This window comes from Stigmatopora argus, chromosome 3 (genome assembly GCF_051989625.1).
Source record: "Stigmatopora argus isolate UIUO_Sarg chromosome 3, RoL_Sarg_1.0, whole genome shotgun sequence".
NCBI lineage: Eukaryota > Metazoa > Chordata > Actinopteri > Syngnathiformes > Syngnathidae > Stigmatopora > Stigmatopora argus.
In genome coordinates, this window is record NC_135389.1 from 13,786,670 (window position 1) to 13,806,906 (window position 20,237).

The following is a 20,237-nucleotide window of genomic DNA, read 5'->3' on the forward strand; positions in this document are numbered from 1 at the left end:
TTTAAGCGATGGTCATGAAGCGGTTGGCAAACTGATACACACATTTCCATAGGGAGGTCTAATCAGCCCTCTTGCGGAAGACTTATGTGATTCTCAACGTGAGGGCAGCTATTGCAGTCCATACGTGAGCATAATCCTCCAGTGTGGTGATCCATGTTCCGTCTTACTGAATAGAAAGCGTCCGAAAATCAAATAAAAACGTGCTGGCATGAGGCTTGGAGAGCTTAGGTCTTATGCCTTCTTGGCCTCGTGTGGAGCCAAGTGTCAATTGCGATTCTCTGCATTGTGATCAAGGCCAAACACCTTTAATTCTAACAAGCTTTTGGAGTAGAATGTGCCCAGAATACTAAACTTTTTCAAAGGCCATTATTTCCACGGCAACATCAGGTCATGCTTGAGCTGTTTGAAATCCGAATGAAGCAGGACTTTCCAGACGCTTCTCTAGTGCCCAGAGGATTACCTTTAAAGAGGCAATTGCCATGTAAATTTCTGGCTGGCTGTGGTTGATAATCATGGAATAGTACTCTGCAGAACATTTGATTTGAGTGAGATGAATATAATCAGGAGAGCATCGGGGTGTTCCAGAGATAATAGGGGTGGGTGGCAACGCTACTCGCTAAAATCACTGCTTCAAAAGGATAAATACATGCTAACCTATTATTCCTCGTCATATGTCTGTGGCCCTTTCTCTGCACTTTGATCAAGGGGAAGAGAAATAAGCCGGGAGTGGAAACGGCAGACACTCCAGAATCAGCACGTGGGCGTGGGGAGAAGAAAGCCATCAAGTAAGTGCCCGGTAACTGGTCGCGCTCGAATAATCTGATGATAGTGAACTGAAGAGAGTTCACCTTTTCAGCCTCTCATAGTAAACACTGACACAAATCGGGCAAAAAAAGAAGCCTGTTGTTTATTTCCAGGAGCGCTGCAAGTGTACAAGTGAGCAGATGTTAAAAGGGAGGCTTAGTGGTGTCATGATTACTAGATTACATCTACACCATGTTAACTGTGACCGCACGTAAGGCTGCCTCAGTAAAGGCAGATTGCAATTTTTTTTATTTTAACTTGGATTAAACAAGAGGTATGCTATGCTGCTGGCCTTCATTTTTTTTTCTTTTCTCGACAAATTGTCAGAGTAAACGTGAAGGTATGAAATGGCGTGCATTCCTCCCGCTGATGAATTCAAGCGAGAGGTCAATGCTGGAAAATGTCAGCTTTGTAATGCTAAGTGCAATTCTTAGTTTCACAAATGTCTTTTTTTTAACGTGTTCATCATTACTTCTTTTCTATGTGCTGCTCTTGTGGTTTTCTCTGAATGTAACACTTTCCCTTTTATTTCATATGTGAATTGTTTTAACATGGTTGGTGATGTAAATATTGTGTGATTTGGATGACTTATGATTTTTTGGGGGTGGGCATTTTCTCTTTGACGGGCTCAGGCGACATCGATGCTCGCTGTTGTTCATTTCAGCTTCCAACTTTCAGCTTTTGTTTGTGCTTTGCCTTTGTCTCCCGTGCCGTAATTCTAACCACTGCTACGTGGCTTGTATGACATCAGTGATTCTGCTCACCTTTTCCTCCTGTACTACGTACTTGGAATTGACCTCTTCACGTCTCGTGCGTTTGTTTTTTCTTTCGTCTCATGCCGAGGATGGTTTTGGGCGTCCGGTATTTCCGAATATTTACTTAAATGTGTTTCATCAGGTCCACGTGCAAGGTGGACAGAATGCCATCACATGCTATTGTGCTCCTCTTTTCTTGCTACCTATCTCCTTCAAACCACTTCAGATTCAGGCTGAAAAACAACCTCCCATTTCACGCAGCTCTAAGACCGACTCTTTCTCAAAGCAAACTCTCGCCTCATTTCCAGATGCAACGCTCGTTGGAAAGTGTTGGTTGGTGCCGAGGCTCTCCACAATTGTTTTGCTCTGACCTCTCTTTCTCTTTGGCCACAGTGATCTAGACAGAGACTTTTGGAATAACAATGACAGCAGCACAGTGCAGCAGAGGTGGAGCTCCTATCCGCCGAAGGAGTTCGTACTTAACATTTCTCCCTATGCCCCATATGGAGACCCTCGCCTCACACTCAAGTGAGTCTTGGTCCAAGACCGGTAAGAGTCTTCTCCCTTGAGTAAGACTCTCACGAGACAGGGACATCACTCCTTTCTTTTTACAACCGCTCTCTGTCTTTTGCTTCACTAACATTTTTCCCTTCCCTTCCCCTTTTGCCTTTCCCTTTCCTACCTTCCAACTTCCTTCCTCTTACCAACACAATCCCTTCCTTCCCCTCCTCTAACTAAACCCATTTAATGTGCCAATCAGACGACATTATGACTCTTCTTTTGTTTCTCATCCTGCAACTGAATTCTATTCACATGAGTAACTTGACAAAAGGCTTATTCTAAAATATTGTAATGCATTGCAAAATGAATACAAATTGCAGCTTTCACAGCTAGGTGTTATTGCTAAATTTCATGGACCACTGTAAGAACAGGCAGGGGGGTTCGATAAAACCAATATAACTATACCGGAGGGCACAAATGGTTACTAATGATTATTCATAATCTTCTCTGGACGCGAGCGGGTAAAATGTCATACGCGCATATTACAGCCTCCCAACCACAGCCATTCGATTATGACTGCAGTGGAAAGCAGCGGAGCCCCGCAAAGGCCCTCTGGCTCTTTTTTGCTGATCTTCCTCACTCCCTGTCACCTTTTAATGAACACCCAGGCTCATGTTCTGATTCCTGCTCTTTGGTCATTCTAACCCCTGACCTCTAATCTCTCACCTATCTCCCATGGAATGTAACCATGGAGACGGACAACCCTGGTAGCCGCCCCCTTTTAAATGACGTATATCTCCCACGAATCTTTGCACGCACGTGCACTCGTTTCGGAGGTTTGACCGTCATACCGGGTTGCCGTGCGATGCCAGTGCTCACCTGTCTTTGACATTTGTCCGCGAACATTCCTCTGATCCCTCATTATATCGCCAAAGTATACGACACTAGCGCTTCTACACTGGAGCCGCATCTACCCGCAGTCACAACGCGAGATAAGACGTTTTTACGCCAGGCAATAAAAGTCATATTTGGAGTCCAGTAAGAGCTGGAGCAAGGTCAGTCTTATCTCGCTCCAGGCAGTGCCATAGCTTGGATTTCCTGCCACCAGGAATCTCTCAGATAAAATGTCTAATGAATGATTATTTTTAATTGGGTGAACTTGTTAAGAAATGTGTGCTAAATGGCCTGGAGAGACGAGGTTGCAGTGCACTGGTGGAGATGCTGGATATATGGTTCTCCTGTTTAAAAACTCCAGCAAAAGATGATATCTGCTGGTCCCATTTAACTTGACTTACACAATGTTTTGAGATAATCATTATTTTCAAACAACCCTCAATGTTGGCAGTTATTGTCTATCAAAATGCTTTATGCTTCCATTATACGCAAAGTAATGGACATTTTTCCTTGGAGAAAAAAAATGGCTAAATCGATTTCTTTTTCAGAGGCATGCCCAAAACTATATCAGCACTGATAAGTTGAAGAAATCATCTATTTATTATAATAGGGAAAGACAGGTATAACCTCTAGAGTCTGAACTTATACTTCATGTGATTTTGAAAGTAGAAAGCGACAGCCGTTTCTTGTTTCGAATTCATTTGAGCTTATTAGCTTTCACCTTTCTGCAATGACACAGGACCTCATTTATCCAATAGGATACTATCCTGTGTAATCTATCTTTATTTTTAAGGATCACTGGATTTGAAAGGCAATACTCATTTTTCAATATTTTGCTGACAGCAAACATTTTTCATGTATTCACCATGAGACATAGGAATATAAGGTATACTGTAGTTCAAAATGTATTAATCTTATACATCAGTGGGGAGGGACCATCAAGGAAAATGTGGCTGTATAGTATCTTTTGTAAATCACTTTTACTGCCACTCAACTTCAGGCAGTAAAGGGATTGGTGTCAGACTGTACTGCACATTCCTATAAATCCTTGTGTTGATTTATGGCTCCATTTACGTACATGTTCCTGCATTTATTCCAAGTACAGACCTTGCTGATTTTATATTCAGCTCGATAAATGAGGTCCGTGTCTTTGTCATGCGTGGACTGTTGCTCAGGCAGTGTCCTCCATTTTGTTGCTGCGATTGATGACTATCCGCATGCAACTTTAGGTCACAATAAAGTGTGATGGGTGACCTTCAAAGGAAAGCCAGACCAATATTAGTTCTCCCTCGCCTCACCATTTGTTATTACTCATCTTTTGCCCCTGCAGGAGGACTATGTATAAAGCAACCCCGTCACCAGTGGGCTCAAACGTGATTTATTTTTGATTACCATTATTTCAAATTGGATACGGTTAAGTTCAATTCCCGTAACGGTATTAAGCTATCATGGAAGTTAACAGCAATCATGTAAGCACTTAGGTTAAGTACCAATTGTTTCTTAATTGGTAAATTCAGTTCACTATATGGACCAAAGTATTTGGTCATCTATATTTCTTGGTTGCAATAAATCTACAGCCTGTCGCACTGCAACAAAGTTTCTCGCTCTTTCCAGCACTTTGTCCTGCTCTCTCAAACACTTTCTACAGCATTCGTAGCGTGTTTGTGGCAATTTGTGTCCATCAATCAGAAGGATACGACCTAAGTACAATTCTGGTTGGCCCATAAGTTATTTGATGGCAGGCAGTGAGAGCAATGTGTTTTTCTTTCTTACCAATCTCATCCTAGCATATCATTTTTGACCTTGAATTTTGTGCTGGAATACAGTTTTCCTGCTACAAAAAATGAACCATCCCCCCCAAAAAATCTACGGTGGCAGGACACATCGGACAATTTGCAAATGCCGAATACTTTCCAAAAGAAAAGAAATCTAACAATATATTGTTAATTGTGCTCAATTCCTTATTCTTTAGTCCATTTAGTATAGTAGTTCAAATCTTTCAATTAATCTAAAATGGCATTTGAATTATTAGTTGTTTACATGGAAAATAGAATGCAATGAGTGTTGCATTAAAACATTGAGCAAAACGTTATTTTAAATTGCTTAACAAAATGGTTACGAATGATTTACACTCCACTACAAACCATCGGTCTTTGTTTCCAGCGTTGAACCGCCTTGTGTAGTGAAACGTTTTAAGCCCAAAACGCAAAAACAAAGGAGGGAATGAGAATTTAATGGCCAGCATCCACACACTCCTGCTGCTGCCGATGGTGAATGCTGGCAGCTGTGAGATTGGTCCTCTCCGCCCTGCCGGAGCGACCTTGTTGGTTTTCCACCTTCCACAGGCTGCTTTTCCTCGTCTTTGCACTTTACTCTCCATTTCTGTGTTTGAACAATCCGGACTCCAGACCCTTTTCATTTACCTGCTTCTCAATGGGCTTGGAAATCTGTCTCCTCACACACTCTACTAATGTGTCTCCCCTATTTAGCCATGTGGTTGCTCAACCTCTTTTCCTGTGTGTATGTGTGTGTGTCTCTTCTTCTTTCTCTTTCGCACGCTTTTTGGTGTTTTTTTTCTCTCTCTTCTGCTTGTCGTTGTTCTTCTCTGTATCCTCTCTGCTGCCATACCTCTACACCATGGCTGTCTCCCTTAGTGGAGGAGTGTCAGGGTGTCAGAAGGGGGCAGCGACCGGGCATGGGGATGATGTGGGTGGGCCTTATCGCAGTGACAGTATGAAGAGCGTGATGATGGAGGGAGCGAAGGCCGGGAAGTGGCAGACCGTCCAGGGCCACGTGCAGTCTGGAGGATTCAGACCCAGCAAGTAAGTTTAGTTTAGAAATAATAATAAATTAAAAATTGGTTAGGTGCAGAAGAAAATAGTGGCAGCTGTGGTTGGCTAAATTTTGCCATAAGAAAAAGACAATGTAAAATACAGGTTAAAAAGAATGTGATTTAGATAGCTGATGATTTTAATGCAAATTCTTTGTAGTTTTTCAAGCAAAAAAAAAGAAGATTGTCATTTGTTTTATACTCCATATGTAGCCAGTCTTAATGGTGGTGGTGATGTGATGTGATGCTTCTGCAGCTCTGCACTCTTATCTTGACAGTAGAGGGTCATGAGCTAATGAAGACAAGTTCGAGCTGGAGTTCTGCACGTAGAACGTTAGGAAATTCTTAGAACGGCCTGCTTGCAGATAAAGCTATGTTGTACCATTAGCTCAGTAGTTAGCACACTCGACTGCCACACTGACAGTCTGGATAAAAAGGAAACACAGTAATGTAATCACTAACATTGGGGCGGTTATATATATGGTACATACTTACAGTCATGAGGTGTAAAATAACGGTTAAAATGAAGTTATTTTTACAGTCTTTTTTTGGCAATTTGACAGTGACTATTTTTACTGTGTTCCATTTTTTAAAAATCTGGAAACCACAGCTGCCAGTATTCTACTGTAAATTTAACCATTTCTTATTCATAGTGTAGCTTTCATGAGTTCCCAAGAGTCATCAAAAAGCCGTGTTAGATTCAAAATTGAAATTTAAATGCATGTATTTAAATGAAAATGCCCTGTGGCATCACATGGGAGTAACTTTCTTATAGGTATTCTATATTCAACTCTTTCACTGCCATTGATGGTGATAGTTCAATATGTCCACTCCATTTCAACTATGAGGGCTGGCAGGGATCTTTCACACTCTGCTCTCTCAACCCTCTGTCACTGTCAGTGGCTCTGCGAATGAGATCTTATTTATTCCGGACATCAGCAGCTATGCTGAGTATTCTGACTAAGCGGGTCAAGTTCAGCTGGGAGGTACGTGAGGCATCGGTGTCAAGGTGAGTCTTGTTCTAAATCCAGAAGGACATCACAGTGACTCAAGCTTTCATTACAAATGCACAATGTCACCAAAGTGGGACTGCTTCTAAAATCAATACCATAACATCTACAAACAAATTCCAGTAAAATGATGTAAATGATCTATACCTGGTACCAAGTTAATGTGGCCCACGTCATTTTGCTGTCCCGTGACGTATGCCATCGCTGAGATTCTATTTTCAGTATGTTAATTTTCAGTTGGGTGTCATTTTTGCACATTTCTTTGCCACCTTTCTTTTCTCCCAACACAACACATTCATGCTCTTCACTAGCTCATCCCTCATACACTCTACAGTCTACATCCTCCTTTCTTTTTTGCCCCTTCTCTATAATTGGTTTCTATTTTCGGGCCGCCATAAGAGTCTGTGTTTGTGTCTCGCACCCCCTTTTTTCCGACTCCTCCATCCTCGCCCTCTGATGTTCTCACTCTGCATCAAACTATTTCCATGTGCAGCCACTCCTACCAGTGTCTGCACCCTGTTTCATTTTGGTACTACATTATTTTCCCCCTTTTAATCTTTTCTGTATGCCCATTATCTCATTGGCCGTCATTGATGGTGAGAGATGTACCAGATCTGCTTTAAAGAGAATTGTTCTTACAGTGACCACACATTAACGTTGGCATATTCAACAACCTATATACTGTTATTTTCATCAATTAACATATTTATGGTTATAGACCTACAATCCTAACCAAAATGGATTGGAAATCTATTGCTGTCAATAGCAATGAAACATTAAATGTCAGATATCCCAAGTTCAAATGAATGTGATGTCTACAGCCACCAATAGCAGTGAACGAGATACAAAATATGATTACCGATGCACTAGAGTCCAAAAATGCACAATATCTTTGGGTTATGTAATGTAAAAGCGGAGTAAACTGAGGTGAATAGCTCTCTTGACCTAATTCACAGTCAGCTGACAGCGAAGGATATATATATTTAGCCCACAGCAAAGAAAAAACAACAAGAAAAAAATGCATGTTTTTAAAGGTAATGCACCAGGCACGTGTTTTCAAGTTAGATGACATGTCACAAAGTTTTTCTCCCGTGAACACTGAAAGTGCCAACATAGGTGATCCCAAAAGGGGAGTGGAATTAGAACTTGTCAGAGGGAGGGAGACGATTGCAGACCTTGGTTGGCTGCTTTATGTCTCCAGAGAGGCAGCATGTGTTTAAAAGACCAAAAAAGAGTCGGAGAGAAAGGATGAGACGCTGTCAGATCATTTTCACAAGTGAGTGGAAGACAATGGTGATATCACATCAGAGCAAAAAAACCTCGCCGAGAAGGCCCAGAAGCGGCAAAACTTCAAACCAGACGTCGCAGAGACGCCTCGGGCCCGTTCGGACTCCCCGCATCCGCCCGCCGCCACCTCGAAATCGTTTTTCGTGCAAGAGTCAGGCTCAGGCACGCGAGGCGTACCTGCACGCGACGCAAGCGCGCAGGGCGAGTACACAGCTGGCACACGGCTGGCTGTCGCCGGCACGCGACCACCAAACACCACACGGCGTTCACTCGGGTTGTACCTTCTACTGCTATTTCTGCTACTGTTGTTACTGTTGCTGCCTCACGTTGCTCTCCTTTTCTCTCCTCCTCCTCCTGTCTCCAACTCCACCCTTGGACTCCTCGCCCCCACCTCCTCCCCACTTGTCGCCATCGACTTCCTGCGCGGATGAACTTTTGATCCAACCTGACATCAACTTGACCGGTTCTGCCGCCACTCCTCGCTGCCCTCTGTCACCCTGCCCCGAACTCCTCCCCCCCTCTTGCCCCGACATGTCCCCCACTTCCTCTTCGGACTACTCCTTTTCCTTCCACCGCCATGTCCTTTGCCGGCCGTGGCCATCTTCTCGTTCTCTCGCCTCCCTGCTGCTCTGCCCTCCCAGTTTCGGGGATCCAGTCTTGTCTTACGCGTCCACTCTAGAACACATCCCCTCTGGCCCGGCCCGCCCCCGGACGCTGCTCCGCCAGCAGAGTCTGCAGCAGCCCCCCATGAACCCGCCGGGCGCCGGATTTGGCCATCCGCCCACCACGTCCCAGAGTTTGGGACAGTTGCACCCGGCCCCGGGACAGCCCGGGGGAGGCGGGGCTGCTGGGAGAGGAGAGGCGGGTGGGGGCGGAGGTGAGGGTGGGGGCAAAAGAGCTGCTCCACGGGCCGCGAGGGGCGGCCCCGCTGTGGCAGGTGCCTCTCGCTATAGAGGAGGTGGTGTGGGAGGGCGCTCGCGAGCCAATCCTGGCAGCTGGGATTACATGATGGACGAGATCCGGAATCGAGGTCTGGACGTCAAATCATTCCTGTGAGTCTTGACTTCAGTATGTTTGTGAATTTTCCTCTTCCTTAAATATGTTCCCGTGTCATTATCCATAGCTGTCGTACCATTTTAATTATGAACTAATTCTTATCTATACCATATAGCATGTGTCTATGAGTCCTCTGATTTATACAGTTTACATATATAGAGATACAGGGAAGGATATTACATCAAGCTGTCAAAATATGGCCATGAAGTTACTGCGTAAACATGTCATTTATGTGGGAGTGCACCGTGGAAGTTTGACTGATTTTAGAAGTCATTTACTGCATTGACGGTGATAGACAAATCAGTCGTACTATAACTACATTCTTTTTATTTTGACCACACAACAGCTTTGCCAAAATACAATTTAAAACACTGAAACTAAGGGAAATGGCTCAATAACCTTCCTACTGTTCTAACATCTTTAATCTTATTTCACGAATGAACCTATTGACTGCTTTGAGACGATGACAGACCAACCAGAGTTGCTCAAAAAATGATCAGTTTTTATGTTGACCTCATAGTAACATGGCAAATTACCATTTCTAGCCCTAAAACTAAGGAAACAGATCAACAGCCTTCCTACTGTTTTAACGACTTTAATACCATGTCGTCAATTAACCTATTGACTGCCACTGACGGCGCAACCTTTAGGGTTATTATCTCGCCGTCATTCCTAATGGCAAACCTGTGCTACTTGCATACTGACACGTGTCTGCACGAGGACATCACACAGGCTATGTGTCACTGTGCATCAGTATAAGTGCAAGGGCTAAGCAGCCAACGCATTGATCTTACGTCAACAGCACCATTACATCTACAATGTATTGTTACTTCAGGCTATAAGAGGATGGAGTCAAACTGAGAAGGCAATGTGATGAAGGGATGAGAAAGGACACAGCCAGGTACAACCTACAGGCTGATTCTCTAAAACAGCCTACCTTTTCATATGTTGTTTAAGCTGAAACGCCGAACGAAGAATAACGCTGCTGGACTGAGGACTTCAGTTCACTGAGCATTTGCAAAGTAATATATACAAGCACCAAGGTCATTGAGTGCGCTGCCCGTTATAGTTATCTCTTCATTATAAATGTGAGATAGAGGTCATTGTTTTATTTTCTCAGCAAAATCAACACCTCAGATGATTGATGACGAAGCGGCGCGATAATAGACACGAGCCATTGTTCAAGTTTGTTCATTTCAATCTCTGACAAAAGGCTGAGCCATTCCTGAAGGAAATTGTTGGTCTTTGAAAGGGAAGTTGACGTGTTCTTTTTCTACTTGCTTGGCGTTTCTATGGGAACTATGGCTTCTTGCATGTTAGGTTCAGTAAAGACTGTAATTTCTCTAGAGGTTTGAATGTCAGAGTGAATAGTTGTTATCTGGGTGCTGGCCCAAAGTCTGCTGTGCTAGATGGAGTGAGAAAACGGGGGAAAAATGACACTAAGAAATATCGTTAAACAGAAAATCAATGCTAACACATTCATCTTGTGTTGTTTTGTCAACAGAATATTTTTGAGGCTATAGACAACTGTTTGAAATATTTTTTTTCTATTTGTTCTTAGTTATCTGACTTATTTCAGTGATTTTTCAAATCATCATCAGTGATTTGACTGTATAAAACCCTAGAAAATGCAAAGAACATTGTCATCTTTGAAATGACTTGCACATTGGGCATCAATTTGTCATTAGTCCTAGTTTTTATTCTGCCTGAACTGAAACCACCGGAAAAAATATTTGTTTCCAAATTTCCATAGAAAATAACGTACGAAACGGGGAGGTTGAGAGACTTTTCCCAGCTTTTAATCAGTCATCAATTCTTAATATAATGTCATGAGAGGTCTTTTGACCAAGGCCAATGTTTCTTGACTTTAATCTGATGTGTTTTGTTTCTCGTATCATTGATTGGACTCACATCCAATTTTCCCTTTCTGTTCTTTGAATATTGAAATTCTATTTATATTTTTAAAAACCAAATCCTTTTTTTGTCTATTCAAACAGACTGTTTCTGCTTTTCATTTAGATGATCAGATCACATTTTATGATCAGCGTATGCAGATATGCAGTTTTAAAGGGTTCACATACTATTTTCTTGCGCTAGGTATGTTATAAAACTTTTTGTGAAGCCTAATCCAACCATGTATAATCCATTCCCAGTTTTAGGCTATTCTTAATGTTAATTAGACAGTACTGGGTTGCCATTTTAAGTAAGTAATGGGGGAGGAATTACGACCTGAGACATACCTAGGACGACAGTAATGTTAGAGAACTAGTCATTTAGACATACCTGCAGCTCAAAATGATTAAAAAGCTTAATCGTTAAGCAAGAAAAGCTCTGAATTGCATATAAGAAAGAAAAAGGGGATCTGTTTCTCCAGCCTGACAGTACCATATTTTCTAAGCGAGGGTACGGTAGTGGCATCAGCGGCTTAAGCTATCAATGTGTGGGTGTATGTGACAAGGAAGCGATGAGGAGGCAGAATGGTTAAGACGATGGATGTGGAGGATTTGTGGTAGGAAGTGAGGCTGAATAGAGAAGTGTGAGTAGTGCAGCATGGCGGGCGATGGAGCAGTGACCCAGAAAAGTGGTGACATACTGCGAGCACCTCTAGACGCTCAAATAGAAACAATTAGTCCAGATCCTAGTAATGAGGCTTAATTCAATACTAACTCTGGCCAAGGAACACAGAAGCCATGTTGGGGGGAGCGTATGTTTGACCAAGATAGATTTTACTTTGAAATGTTAAATATTTACATTTAGCAAGCCTTAATTCTTCACAGTTTGACTAAATTAGATCATGTCTGTGGGCATACCTGGTTTTGCGGATATACATTGTGAAGTCTTTCTTTTCTTTCCAAGGGAGCAGTTTTCTCTCTAGTAAAGTTGCTTCTTAATAATACATGATTTAAATGTATTTATTCATTTTTTTTTGTTTTTTCATTGGTTTTATTTGGCAAATATAACATGAACTCAAATGGTAAATTAAATACAGGCTGGTGGTGCAATTTGGTCAGATTTTGCCTCGACTAGATTTCCGTATTATGAAATACTTTTTTTTGATTCAGGGGAGAATATGGATTAGTAATGTTTGTCTTAGTTTCAATTTAGAAAGACAATTTGACATTAGTATTGTGATTTACAAGCATTGTTACGCAACAAGTAAAACTCGTATTGCAAGGCTGCACATTAGTACAATTGTCAATTTAGTCTTAACTTGCCGAAGAACAAAAATATGACACAAAGTATCCAAAAAAGGTTACATTGTGAACCCAAAATGTACATAGATGACAGAAAATTCAAGTCAATCTAAATTGAATCCAAATGCAGTGGAGTTCTGAACATTGATGATATTTCAAACCATTACAATTGATTGGTAGTTTTCTCTGTAGCCCACCGGCGGTTCAATTTACACATTGCCATATTAGTTTTTAATTTGTTTTTTCATTTCAGACACAGTAATATCCTTCCCTGGACAACATGTTAGCGTCCTCTCTAATGTTCCTAAGTTTCTCTTAAAGGACCATTTTCTTTCCGATGGCGGTTTGTTCTCTCTCCTGAAATGTCCTGTCACAGCGCTGCTGTCCTTACCTTAATGGACTTTTCTTCTCCCCCTCACCCCCCACATGCACCGGATCCTCTGTGTGCTGGATTCTCTCGACACTTTGCTTCTGTTCTCCTTTCTCTCTCTCTCTCTCTCTCTCTCTCTCTCTCTCTCTCTCTCTCTCTCTCTCTCTCTCTCTCTCTCTCCCCTTCTTATCCGATATTTGTTTTCTGGGGAGCCAGCGAAGGGAAGCTGGTGGTCCTGTCTTTGGCCATCGGTGTGGCCGAGCAAGACGACTTTGCCAATATCCCTGACCTGCAAGAAACGCAGCAGACAGTCCCGGCAGCGAGTCAGGAACCTCCCCTCGAGAAGAGGTACCAGATAATGTATCAGAGTGCCTGTGTGTGTGAGTTTGTTTTAGGGAGCGTGTAAAGGATGGCAAATCAAAGAATGGGATATCTAGGAAAGGCTTAGAGAGGATTTCTTAAAGCAAGGGAGAGGAAAGCATCAAGATGTGTCTCATAGTGAAACAGGACACTTAAATGCTTTCTGATAAAAGACTGGCGCTGAAATAGCATCGCAGATAGATACAGAAATAAATAGAGATGACAGGGCAAATACACGTGGGGAAAAAGATGCCTGTAATTTTGGAATCAGTCAAATGGTAAAGTGCTTTGAATGTTAGCTGTAAAAGCAATAATCACTTCATATATCATATCAGCTTCAGGATCAGTTGCACATGGGGGTATTCTAGTCCAGTGTTTCCCCAACCAACGTGCCTCGGCACACTGGTGTGCTGTGAGCGATGGTCAGGTGTGCCGTGGGAAATTACAAGTAATACATTGTCAAATTCCCAGAGACAAAGCTTAATATGACGAGTTTAAAATTGAACTATTATGACGTTAAAATTAAAATGTGATGAACATTACATCATAGATTGTACTATTCTCTTTGTGTAATGTTAAGAGATTGAAGTAATTTTGGGAGAAAAAGTCCTGAAATTATGAGATGAAAAACCTTACATTGATTATTTTTGCATCACTCGAACCAGAAATTGTGTTGGCAACTTTTGATGACATTAGGTCCATTGATTTTGGAATCATTTGGGGTGATTATTTGATTCCTGTTGGAAAAACCTTTGATTAGAACAACTTTATATTGTTAATATTGGCAACATATAGTTTTAAGTTTCAGCTGGTGGTGTCCCTTGACATTTTTTTATGCAAAAAGTGTGCCACAGCTCAAAAAAGGTTGGGAAACCCTGCTCTAGTCCTTTCCCTAAAACTAAATAAAAGACTACAAAGAATTTGCATAAAATAAAATCACACTTTCCCAAAGCAGAGCTTTAAAAAAAATCTGGAATGATAATCACGACCGTATTGTCCTCCATTGTCGTTTCCCTTCTCTGTTTGTCATTTCACTCTTGCCACCCTTTAGTTCTCACGTTTCCTTTATATTTTCACACTTTTGTTATTCACGTCCCATCTTCTTCTGTCTTTTTTTCTCTGCCTCATGCTCATTAGCTGCCTTCAATCACCCTCTGCTGCTCTGAGAGTCCTGCCTGTGTAGCTCCACCAAGGGCCCACCGAGCCTTCTCATTATTTCACAACATGTTCGTCGCTTACATAAATATGCTGCTAAAAATAAAGCCTTTCCTTATCTGCCACCTTACACACTAGAAGCCAAAAGATTTCCACTCATCTACGAGGACCCATTACTCTCATCTTCCAAAATAATTGCTTAAGCCTTGTGTACTGGAATTCAGTTGGGGAAAGCTGAACATTTCAAGCATTACAAATCGCAGCGGTGGTTTCTGCTTGTAAAACAAAGCTAGTGTGTGTCGTGCACGAATCCAGGCAGTTTCACAGAATTTTTTCAGCCTCAGCCTCAGAACAACGGTCAAATGCTTGGCATAAGCAGCACGTTTGAGTTCTCTCGCTGGCCCATTAGCCCCCCCTCAAGAAATCTCACTGCACTATTCCGTGACAAATTGGAGACAATTTGGAGATACATGATACAATAGCATAGTAGGGTGAACAAATTCATTATATTTGTCACACCAATTATGTCTCACTCACAGGTGTTTCATCACCATGAGATGTACAAGACATGAAACTAGAGTTCTCTTCCAAGACATTGGATCAATCTTACACAACGAACGAACATACAAGACGTCTTGATGTCTTTCGGTTATTGTAAAAGACCCTCCCAGCATGGCTGCAATTGCTTTTAAGGAAAAGCAAGCCCATGTTAAAAAAGTCAAAGTACTAGCAAATCGCACCGCAGGTTTTTCCCCGGAGTTTAATTCCGCACAGCAAGCATGAAAATATTCTTTTTGAAAGAATACCTCTTTTATGAATGTCAAAACTATCTCTGTTGCCCAGACTCCCCGTGAAATTCAGTCACAGAGAATTATCCCTTTCTGCCATTTTCTGCATATTACACCTAGCTTCTGTCGCCATTGTGCTCACCTGGAAACCTCCTTTAATGCCTTGTGAAATCCACTAATAGGACCAACAAAAGCCAGGCGCTGCAAGGTTGCTCTGCACTCCAGCGCAGAGCCTCAACTGCTCACCTTGATTAGCTGCTATTCAGCGCATGTAGATTAACCCAAGGTTGATGTAATTTATTGGAAATTGAATTTTAAAAAGAAGGAAAGGAAGCTTTTCGCGCTATTGGAAAAATTCAAATGTCATAACCTTTTGCCGAGCTTGGGTGTCCCTCATGTTTGCTAATTGATTCCTCTCCAGCGCCCTATTTTTTGTTTGCCTATAGACAAATTACACACTAAAGTGCGATAATGAGCGATTTTTTTTTTTTGCTTGGATGCTGAATGTGAAGCTCTGTCAAGACTTTCAGAGAGGTCATGCTTACTCGGAGTATTTACATATGTCAGACTAATCCAAACATCCAGCTTCCGGTTGCTTATTTTAATCTACGGGCTGCGCCAAGGTGGAGACAAGGCAGCATTCACTTTCAGATCACTTTCTCCATATCTGTGTTTTTGTATCAAACGTACCCTCCATTCATCCATATGCACTGAAAGACTACATATTGTTTGAAATCATGGCTATAAACACCCTAAATGGAAAAGAAAATGTTTTGGATGCTTCAACGTGAACTCAAATCACAGTTTACAAAGAACTGCTTAAAATGCTGAACAATAATGAGCCAAATCCATATTTTAGCAACCCCATGTCATCAATATTAAACCGTGCATTATTGCACAATTATGTTTTAAATCAATATTCTAGATTAAATTGGAACAGCGAATTAACACTAGATCTATATTTGATCTCATAATGGAATTTTTCACGGCACTTCTAACCTTGCTTAGAAAAAGATATTCCTGTGAATAGTAGCGGATGAGTTAAAAGTAAATAAACAGCAAGTATGAATGGGTCAAATATATATGCATAATGGGTCTACAATTTGCCTTTTAGTAGAATGTTAATGCTTAAGTTGTTCCTTTGCTGAACTTGAAAGCCAACTAAACATACATGGCAACATCCCTACGGGGTATAAGATATAGGCCGCGATATTCATTAAGCACTACCAGCGAGCTTGTACATGCGCGACCACGCGATAAAAATGTGATAAAAGGGTTCCATATGCCGGTGAGTTTAGGAGGCGGAGCTTGGGCTTACAAACAATTTTCTACATTTGCCTGGAAAAAAAGTCGATGAATTCACACGGAATGGAAAATCTGATATTATAATTTGAGTCTAGCTTATTGAGATATAAGTGACGCAAGCAAATGTGGATTTGTTTCAATTATAAAAGCTTGATTAGAATGTTAGAGTGGCAAGTTAATGCCTCATTGGTCTTTACTCATACAATTGCGTTCCGATTCAGTGAACCTATACAGTACACGCTCCTTCAGTGTTGCTATAAAGAGAAACTACATTCCCCAAGAGCTTGGAATCTAGATCTCTGTGTGTGGAGTGAGACAGCCGTCCAATGAAGATAGCGGTTCGGGAAAGTATACGTGTGCCACATTAACATTCAATCCACTTGCCTTTGGCCCTTCAATTATTCAACTGTAGATGTTGCATCATTTTGTGTAAGCCAGCGGAGACGTTGCTTATTTTAGAATACATCTGGGAGATATTAATAGATAGAGATGCAAATTTCCCAGCCTGAAAGATTGCATGCACTCTGTGAGAGTGTCTGTTTATTGCCCAGTGTGCTATACAATGCATTATATATTTTATGACTTGATAGTGACTCTTACTTACTGACTGGATGTAAACAGCAACAATCCAACATGACAGATGGAGGCTGTGACCTTTATTCTAACCTCAACCATTAAAAGAAGATATGCGTAATTTGCCATGTGGCATTTCCGGGGGGGAATGTACTTCACTCTTGACGTCGAATTTGAGAACGCCTGACAAATCGATGGGTTGCATTCTTACATTTAAGCGCCATCTTATTTCCAATTCAAATAAATGGACAGTGAGTTGTGCAGTTAGCAGATTTAGATGTGATTTAAGTGTGTCTTGTTCTTCTATTTGAAGCAGAATTCAAAACATTTAGTGGTTGTACCGTTGAGGTGGCAGATAGCAAAGGTGTGTCCTTTAAGACCTTTGCAAAATCTGTGCAACTTTCCCATGGATTTGTGGGCAGCCCGGGAGATGAGTGGTTAGCGTGTCGGCTTCACAGTTCTGGGGTCCTGGGTTCGATCCCAGGTCAGTAGTCCTCCTGCGTGGAGTTTGCATGCCATCTCCGGGCTTGTGTGGGATTTCTCTGGGTAGTCTGATTTCCTCTCGCATTCCAAAAACAGTAGAAACAATGAATTTAATGTGAGGAAATAATGAAAAGCAATAATCGAGCAGCAAGTCTGAATGATGAACTGCTCTGTCTCTCATGGGACTATTTATGTTCCTATTCTACTGCATTTAAAGGGAATGGGAGGATTAACTTTGATTGGAGACAGTGGTTTTCATGCAGTAAACACACAAACAACTCTCTTTTGCAAATGATTAAATACCACCTCCCGGTCTAGCCCGCCTTGACACACATGCATTATGTTCGAGGCGTATCCGTGTGAAATCATATCCCTTCAAGTCAGCGCAAAAGAGGACCGCGTTGTTTTTGATCTTCCGGACAGCTGCTTTGAACACAAAATGATTTAAATCGAGCAGTATTTTCCAACTGGTGCAACAGCATTTAGGAGCTCATTTTATAGGAGGCAGACACACAGAAAGCAACATTTAGTGCCTCCCATGTTGCCTCTCCTTCCAAAGAGGATTTCAGCAGATGTCACTATTTAAGTCACATTTACTGCCTTGACATTGGGGCAGCAATTAGTGAATAGTGAAAGCATCTGTCTTTTGGTCTGGAGGGGTGGTCGAGAATCAGGGATGACTGGCTGAGCGTTCACGGGGATGGGCTGCGGGAGCATTGCTTTAGCTGTGACTAGGGAGTGTCAAACACGGCCCCTTATTTTAGTCGGCGAAGTTACGAGATAGAAGAAATAGACAACCAGGCGTTATTTTGAGTGTGTCTTGTGGTTTTGAGATGGAAAAAGAGGGGCTGGGTTGTTTTTTTTTTCCGCGTCTCTCTCCAGCCTTGAAGCGGAGTGTCTGTCCCCCTACCCCCAAACCCCTTCTTCGAGCTGCTGGCCCTCAGTCAGGTAACTAAACAGGATAGTATCACAGGACGGTGAAACCCAAAAGTGTCCCCGCCTGCCTCCACGTGTGTTTGTGTGAATGTGTGTCCGCGAGGCTCTCACCAGTACCTGTCATATATCCTAAATTCTATGTTTTCATTGTGTTTGCCTGTTTCCTGCACCCCTCAAATTAGACCTGCCCCTGCACCCACTTCCAACTGCCTCACCCCCAACCACCCCCCACCCCCTCCATCCCAATATGTATGATCTATGTTTCTATAATCTGTTGCTATGCCAACAGCCCACTTTCTGAGCTGCAGCAGTATCTGATCTGAACTCGTGTCAACTGTGCCTTCTACTGGCTACTGTTGAAAACTGCGGGCTCTAACATATCAAGAACATCATTGTCCAGCCCTAAAGGGTTGAGACCAAAATGCGTTGGCTACCTAAATGAGTCGTTTCCCAGACTTCGGGGGTGATTTGATTGACCTAAAAGCAGTCCTAATTTGAAATCAAGGGAGGGGACAGAAGTATTTCCTCCTGCTCATGTGCAATTCGGACACTTTCGTTAAAAGAACCACGGGGAGAACCAGGAGTTACCGGAAGAGCTGTAGAGCAGAGTGGTAGGAAAAGCCATCGCAGGAGTTCCTGTACCTGAGAATGTTACGAGCCCCTGAGTGAAGCATGAAAGAGAATGAATAATTGAGGGTCTTCCCCCCCAGTCCTCCCACAGATACTACTTGGAAGTGGAGGAGGAAGGAGGTGCCTTGCTTTACTCTAAATCCCAAGAATCACCTTCTGCTTCAGAGCTCCCATGAACTCAGTCTCAGATTGTGCTTTAGAGCTTGAGATGTATTTTTCCTGTCGCTTAAAAAAAAAAAAAAAAATAGGCCCCTATAAGATGGAACGACCTCTCTTGTCCACTAATCCAACTAACACCAATTGATAACAATCCCCTCCCTTCCGCAATTGGTTAACATCCCTCCTTCCCCCCCAATTCCATTGCTATGATTGTGTGCTCGTCCCGTTGCGCTGCTTTTTCTGTCTGTCTTTTTGTCAGTATATTTTCTCCAGTTCTGTCCTTATGTCTGCAAAAAAGTACACATGAATTCATTCAACATGAAATTTGGTGTTTAGATAAAATTCAAAAAGCAATATGAATTCCAAACAAATGACAGATGCTGGCCAGACAGACAGACGTGTTTATGGGCTCTTTGTTTCCTGCCTGTCCAAGGCATTGCCCTCACTCACGTGAGTGATACCTACGTACTTGCATATGTCATATATGCATATGTAGCCAATGCCAGGTTGTGCTTGGCCCTTGTAATCCCAGTTTTCACTTTTAGAGTGTTGCCAAATAGTTGGGAAATCAAGCTCGAGTCAAGTTGGCATTCCATCATTTCAAGCAAGACCCTCTTTTGTAACACTCTAAACGTGCATTTGCTTCGTTTTTACCAAAGTACATTATCCGGTGATGTATTGCTTTTAGTATCCTCCAATTCCTTTCATTTCATATTTATCCCATGACTAATTTATTTTTCATATCTGTTTCTGCTCTTTAATAATTGTGTTATTGTTCTTTTCTTTTGTGTTCTCTCCCTTCAGCATGTGTCTTCCTTTGTCTACTCTTGGATAGATTGTATGTGCAGAGCTCTTTATTTTGCTATCTTATTTTTGATACTTATCAGACTGACCAAACTAAGCCTCTCTTGTGTTTCCAGGCTTTCCTTCCTTCATTCCCTATCTTTTCTTGCAGCTCTCTTTTTTTCTCTCTAATGTGGTGTTTGTAACAATCTCACTCTGTTTTCTTTTTGGTTTTTGTGACCTCACTGTTCATGCTATTAATACTTGATACCTCTTCTTATACAGACAAATGTTTCTTTGCTTGATTTTCTCTTTCTTACATTCTTTGTCAGACCTTCTCTTATCTACGGCTCTTATGATTTGT

The 20,237-nt window shown here is 41.9% G+C and overlaps 1 protein-coding gene across 6 annotated transcripts in view; it reads left to right on the plus strand.

Moving 5' to 3' along the window:
* The window catches only part of syt7a (synaptotagmin VIIa), a 69,719-nt gene that overhangs the window by 37,075 nt on the left and 12,407 nt on the right, over window positions 1-20,237 (plus strand). For 2 of the 6 annotated variants that reach the window (XM_077595634.1, XM_077595631.1), the window contains 4 exons: window positions 706-785; window positions 5,609-5,776; window positions 8,723-9,133; window positions 12,918-13,049. In XM_077595634.1, coding sequence (XP_077451760.1) covers window positions 706-785; window positions 5,609-5,776; window positions 8,723-9,133; window positions 12,918-13,049 — 791 coding nt within the window. The other 4 variants (XM_077595630.1, XM_077595635.1, XM_077595633.1 and 1 more) reach the window with 3 other exon arrangements.